Genomic DNA, 7,337 nt, shown 5'->3' on the forward strand with positions numbered 1-7,337 from the left:
TACTTATTAATGATTTCTTTAGGTTTTTTTCACGACATCTTACGTGAGACAATCATTGATGAGGTGCTTGGAGTTGTTGATGTTTATGTTCAATGCGATCTCGACTGCTTGGTTGCGTAAATCTTGTGGTTTGGCTTAGGTCTTGTATTTTGAACATCGTAACTTCTTCATACGATATCAGATTTTAAGGATCTTTATCCACGTGTTCATTTTTTTGAGTCTACTACAACTTTCATTAAGATTACTCTCATTAAAATGTAATATATTTTTACTAACGATTTTATAAAAAAACATACATACATGCATTCATAAAAAGCGTATAGATAGGGGAAGACGTAGTAATACATAGTAGGTGTTGCCGAGATGAAATAGGTGTTGCCGATACATGGAAAATAGGTATAAACGTAAAAAATAAAGCGAAAAATTTCCCACTGCGAACAGAAAAAACAGGTGTTGTCGGTGCAACACCGGGACCATACTAAATCTGCCACCACGTATGGATATAAAAATCGTAAGTAAAAATATATTATTTTTTAATGGGAGTAATCTAAATGAAAGTTGTATTAGACTAAAATACGAACGCATGGATATAAAGATCATTAAAATCCGAGATCATTTGAAGAAGTTATGACGTTCAGAACACATGACCTAAGCAACCAAGTAGTCGAGATCGTGATGGATATAAGAATCAAAAGCCCCATACACCTCATTAATGAATGCCCCACGTAAGATTTCGTGAGAAAAAACTAAAAAATCATTCATAAGTACCGAATGAATGAATACAAAAAAAATGTCTTATTTTGCTATAAAAAAAAGGACTAAATGTGTACAAAAAATATTAAGGACTAAATCTGTACAAAGTGAGAAATTTATACCCTATTAAGTCATTTTTACCTAGTAACCTGGAGTAGCCGGTCATAAGGACTGAATGTATACAGTTTAACAAGTTGAAGGGGTAAATATGAACGAAAAAAAATTCAGTGACCAAATATATACAAATCTAAAAATATATTATCATTTTAAGTGATTATCCCTATTCTTTATTATAAAAGAAGGTATTCAATTTGATGTTGTACACAATAAATGCATTGCTCTTCCTCTCTAATTTTTGAAATCTAATTTCCTGGATACGAAAATTATTTCTACAAGATTGCTCTCTCTCTCTCTCTCTCTCACTCAGAGGTCGAGCTCAATCAGCACTTCACGTAAAGATCTGGAAAATTCTGTGGGTTCTTGGTAGATGATCTGAGAGATGGGGTTCTCTTGATTTTCATATAATCAGCCCAAAGATTCAATTTTCAAATATTTCTTCTTGCTTCAACAAAAATGGGTCAGAAAATCTTAGTTTCCGAGTACGAAAGACCTTATTATTACAACCGGCCACCTCTCTCACCACTGCCACCGCCACCTCCAGCCACCGTCAATCACATATCACATGGTTTCAATCTCAACGATAAGGTGAGCCCAAGTGTTCTACTCATCATCATAATCTTTGCCATGATTTTCTTCATTTCTGGGTTGCTTCATCTTCTCGTTAGATTCCTTATGAGGCCAACTAATAGGGACCCAGATGAGTTTGATAATGTGACTGCGCTTCAAGGCCAGTTACAACAACTGTTTCATCTCCATGACTCCGGCGTTGATCAGTCTTTCATTGATACGCTACCTGTTTTCACTTACAAATCAATTATTGGTGTGAAAGACCCTTTTGATTGTGCTGTTTGTTTATGTGAGTTTGAATGTGAAGATAAGCTAAGATTATTGCCTGAATGTAGCCATGCTTTTCATATGGATTGCATTGATACATGGCTCTTGTCGCACTCCACTTGTCCACTTTGTCGAGGTAGTTTGCTTTCTGATTTCACTCCCAAGTCCTGTTCACCAGTTGTGCTTCTTCTTGAATCCGGTAGCGAGATTTCTAGAGAGATAGCTAATTCTGATCAGCCAAATCCTTCATCGATCCAAAGAGTGAATTCCCATTTGAGCAATACGGAGTTTGAATTTGATAAGGGTGAAATGGTAAAAGAAGATGAGAACAAGGAGAAAGTCGTTACCATTAAGCTTGGGAAGTTCAAGAACGTGGATGGCGGTGGTGCAGGTGGTGGTGGTGGAGGTGTGGGTGGTAGTGACAAGCAAACGATTGATGGTAGGAGGTGTTTCTCAATGGGGTCTTTTGAATATGTGATGGATGATAATTCATCTTTACAAGTACCTATTAGGGCACAAACCAAGAAACTAGCCAGTAAAAAGTCTTGTCTTCCGATCACCCCATCTCACCGGGTGGCTATGTCAGAATGCGGTGGTGATTCAAGAAGAGATTTCAAAGAAATAGACGTTCTTGGTGGTGGTGCAACTGGGAAGAGCAGGAGGGAGAGCTTTTCAGTTTCAAAGATTTGGCTTAGAGGGAAGAAGGAGAAGTCTAATCCAACGGTGGCTGCCGCCATTGGGACGTCATCAAGAGGGGTTTTTTCATTCCGTTTTCCGGTACACCGGAATGACATGAAGGCAAACAGCAGGGCTAATTCTGAATTGGATATTGAAAGGTGGGAGAATTCACAAGAATTTCAAACTTGTCGATGGTCGGATAACTTGGATTCACCACCCCAAGAAGCATCAAATCCACCATCTTTAGCAAGGAGGAGTCTACTTTGGCTTATGGGTAGTCAGCAAATCAACGTGGTTCCTTCATCTTGCTCAACAAATGTTTAAACTTTTTTTCCTCTATAAATGTATAACCTTTTTTTCTTGAATATTTTTGTGGTATTTTTCATTTTTTGGGAGATTAGATTATAATCAGTAAAAGGAAACAAAATGTAGTCAAAGTTAAAGAAATTTAAATATAAATTATATGCAACTTTGTATATTGGTTTCTTTCAGGTTCTCTAAAGAAGTTGGATCATGATGTTGTCTTTTTTAGCTAACTAAAATGTCCTTTGCGGATTTGATAAGGTATACGGGTTTATACATTGGTAGGCTTAATTCATGAAAATGATCATTCATATTGAAAATTTTAAATCTTTAGCAAGGCATATTCTTCTTGGGTTTATTCACAACCGATCTTGGTAACTTTAAATGAACTTAAGAGGTATACTAATTAATATAGATAGTAGTTTTTTTTTTTGTTTTTTTTTTATTTATTTATTGTAGCTGTCCTTGTAGTTTCAATTTAATTTTTTTCGCCGTTATAAATATAAAATAAAATAAAAACTGATATTTTATTAAGTCTCTGGCCTAAGTTATAATTATGAAGTCAAGACTAAACGTGAACGACTTATGCTTATATTTATGTGAACCTAACTAAAAAAGGTATACCTCATTAAGGGAGGACATTTAAGCTCCACCAACCGTTACCCCACAATGTCCCACCTTACTAAATGATTTCAAGTTTCTTTTTTCAAGAGTGTAGACGGTGATTGGTGATTCGATCATAATATACATATTTTTAAGAAGTATATATATATATATATATATATATATATATATATATATATATATATATATATATATATATATATATATATATATATATATATATATATATATATATATTAGGTTATTTTGTTTTTACTAACTATTGTGTGTCAGAATGCACAAATCTGGACCATCGGATGGAATATAATCAAAGGTCATGATCTGAGGGTCTATGATAATATAATAGGATAACATGTACCATATAATCACACAAATTTCAGCATAGGGGCATTAGAGTCAATTAACCTAGATTAATTCCTTTATTTTTTTTAAATCTGAATATTTTAAATTATTTCAAATTTAAAAATCCGATTTTATTCTGTCAGAATGATAGAATGCCAACCATAAACTAGTAAATATATTTTTCGATTTTATTCTGTCAGAATGGCAGAATGTCAACCATAAACTAGTAAATACATTCTGAAAGAATACACAAAATCAATTCTTGAACTAATAATATAACAAATAATTACATTTTATGATTGTGATTCATTGAATAATAACAACATTCTGAAAGAAAAAATAAAAAAAAAAACATCAAAATCTAACAAAAACACTAATCTATCTGAAAGAATATTATTTTTAAGCAACACTTTATACATTGTAGCATAACACATTCTGGTATAATACACTCTCGTTCTATATGTTTTCTTCCTTCTCCACATCAATGTTAGCCTCTTCAAAACCTAAATCCACAAAGAAAACATAATCAAGTTTCAAAAATTAAACAATTCAATGCATTCTAATAGAATACAACAATAAATATTCTTACAGAATAAACTATTCTTGCATAATGGTTTTGAATATTCTTAAATAATTTGTAACATTAAAAAAATCATTTGTTGGGGATTGAATGATTCAACTCCACTAATACAAAACACAAACCCTGAATTCTTTCAAAATCGCTAATTTACACCTGTTTATTGTTTTTTACATTCTAAATCAAAACCGAATGACATTGATACTTCCATGAAAACAAGCCTTGAGCAAGCTATATTTACAGACTTCAAAAACATATTACAACTTTATTCTCCAATGGAGAAAGAAAAACACCCCTACATGGTGTGTTTATTAACAGGCTATTCACAAATATCATACAAATCAATCATATGCAACTCCATTCACAACATTCTATGTAGAAAAAGAATCAATGAATAATAACAAAGACTTACATGTGCATCAGTAAAAGATATGTCAACATCTTCCCATTGTCGGATGCAATTGTGGGTTTACTTCAAGTTTTCTCTACTCCTGTTGGGTCAAAAATATGGTTTACACTTTGCTTTTCTAGGAAATTGTATTTTTATGTCTAGGACCATAAACAGCTCGGTGTTTACGGCCGTAAACAGGTTTACGGCCGTAAACCCTGTTTACGGCCCAATGGGTGTTTACGGCCGTAAACCCATTTACGACCGTAAACCCATTCACGGCCCATGTTCACCAAGCCCATGTTTCTTATGTATAAATATAGGTGTAATGGGTGAGGAGTAAAAGAATAGAGGAGCTTAAGTGTGTGCATTTGAAGGTGTTCTAGAGAGAGAGAAAAGAGAGTGTGTGTGAGTATGTGTGAATCTCATGTAAAGGATCATCATTCTATTCATTAATACATTGAGATTCACATTATTCTTCTTCTCCTTCTCTTATATTTGATCTGACATCATTCGTTTGATTGGGATTCCGCACCATCAAACGGATCTGATTGATACACAAGCAGATCAGGGACTTACAAGTGGTATCAGAGCTTGGATTGTATCAGTCATTTTTGTCAGATCTGGAGCATATTTGATCTTATTTTTGAAAGATTCTTGCGTTTTTGGATAGATCTCTGAAAATTAGGGGGGGGGGGTTTGTTCTTCGCGTTTTTGATAAAAACGAGTTTTTGATCGAGTTTTGGAGCAAAAAGAGGTGAAAAACGTTGTTTTTCACGTAATCTGCGAAGAGTTTACGGTCTTTGAAGGGTTTACGGTCGACGGCGGCGGCGGCTAGGGTTTCCCGGAGTTTACGGCCGGAAACAGTTTACGGTCCGAAGTTTACGGCCGTAAACGTGTTTACGGTCGCCGGAGTTTACGGCCGTAAACGTGTTTACGGTCGCCGGAGTTTACGGTCGGCGGTTTACGGTCGCCAGAGTTTGCGGCCTCGGCTCGGTGAACGGCTAAGGAAGCCGGCTCAGCAGCAGCAAGCTTCGCATCAGCGCTTCGCACCTCGCCTCGTTCAGGAGCCTTGCACCTCGTCCTCGCAAGCAGCCTCGCCTTCGCATTTCAAAAATTGAAACGGAGTTGTAGGTGCCGGGGATCGAACCCGGGTCTCCTGTTAACACAACCAAGCGCCTTACCAACTAAGCTGAGTTACCAGACGATACTCTTGTTCGAAATTTAATTCAAAACCAGTCCTTTTCGGTTCCCATTTTCGCAAATTGGCACTTTTAGCCCAAAAAATCAATTTTCTTCATTTTAAAATTCCATTTTCATCCAAAAAAATTTAGTTTTTAATTTTTGACATTATTTTTTAACTTTTGACCTTAAAATTTTGACTTTGACTTTTAAAATTTGACCTTTGACTTTAAACTTTGACTTTCTCATTTAACTTTTAAATTTTCAAATTTAGCTTTTCGGTTTGACTTTTAAGTTTGACTTTTCAAGTTTGACTTTTAAGTTTGACTTTTTAAATTTGACTTTTAAGGTTGAATTTTGAGGTTTATAGTCAAAGGGCATTTTTTTGGGTTTGACTTTTAAGTTCTAGTTGTGCTTTAAATGGTTTTTGAGGTCTACGAAGGAATTGAAGACATGAAAGAGAGTCGTCAGGAGATGTTAAGACAAAACTTCAACATGTTCAATTATATCCCTGGAGAAACCCTGGAAGCTCAGTTGCAGCGATTTACCACACTCACTACTGAGATGAATATAGCTGGGATCTTCTTGACCAAATCTGAGATAAACAAAAAGCTATTGAATTCACTTCCGAAATCGTGGGATATGAACGTGGCTGTCATCAAGAAGACAAAAGATCTCAATCGTCTTAGTCTTGCTGATATAATTGAAGAACTTGACGCTTTGAATTGTCGAAAAACAATGAGTTCCGCAAACCTTCCGGTCAATGAAGTTTCATGTTCTCAATCATGTGAAGTTTCATGTACACTATCTAGTGAAGATACGATTAAATTTCTTCGGGAACAAATTGAGTTATTAAAAAGAGAAGTTGAGGACCTGAGATATGAAGGATATCAACTCAGGAAAGGACAGAAACCCCTGAAGGCTGAATTAGAAACAAAAATAAAGGACTTTAAGAGAATTCAGCAAGACTACAGTGAAAAATGTGAACATTATGATTATATCAAGAGACAGAATGTTGAGTTAATTACTGAGCTTGATACATTAAAAGGGCAATTTGAAACTGCAAATTTTGATTTTAAAAAGTTTGATGTATCAAGCGAAGTAGTTGCCAACATGATAGACTATTGCATGCAATTTAAACATAATCAATCAAAGGGTTTAGGATACGATAATGTACCTCCTCCTTTTAATCATACATATTAGTATCAACCTTTGTCTAAAGAGGAGATTACCAACGAACCATTCATGGTTTATGGCAAGCCATCTGGTTTTGTTTCAGGAGGATTTATTAATGTTGAAAATGCTAACGTTTCTACTTCCCCTGCAGATCAATCCTTAAATCAATCCAAGCAAGCAGCTGAAGAGAGTGTGTCTGATAGTAAAGTAGCAGAAGATGAGAACAAGGAGAAAACCATTGAACAAACCAACATCTCCTTGAGCTCTGAATCTGTTGCTTCGAACTCAGTTGCTTCTGATCAACCTGTTGTTGAGAAGTACAGGCCACCAAATCAAGTTAAACAGAATGCATGCTGCAAC

At 35.2% G+C, this 7,337-nt stretch overlaps 1 protein-coding gene across 1 annotated transcript; it reads left to right on the forward strand.

Annotated features, from left to right (window-relative positions):
- Nucleotides 1–1,090: 1,090 nt before the first annotated feature.
- Nucleotides 1,091–2,863, forward strand: LOC145117378 (RING-H2 finger protein ATL13-like). Its single transcript, XM_079053675.1, has one exon. The coding sequence runs from the start codon at nucleotides 1,327–1,329 to the stop codon at nucleotides 2,707–2,709; it is 1,383 nt and encodes a 460-aa protein (XP_078909801.1). The 5' UTR covers nucleotides 1,091–1,326; the 3' UTR covers nucleotides 2,710–2,863.
- The last annotated feature ends 4,474 nt before the right edge of the window (nucleotides 2,864–7,337 follow it).

The sequence above is a fragment of the Lactuca virosa genome, chromosome 5 (genome assembly GCF_052849685.1).
Source record: "Lactuca virosa cultivar CGN04683 chromosome 5, Lactuca_virosa_CGN04683_v6, whole genome shotgun sequence".
NCBI lineage: Eukaryota > Viridiplantae > Streptophyta > Magnoliopsida > Asterales > Asteraceae > Lactuca > Lactuca virosa.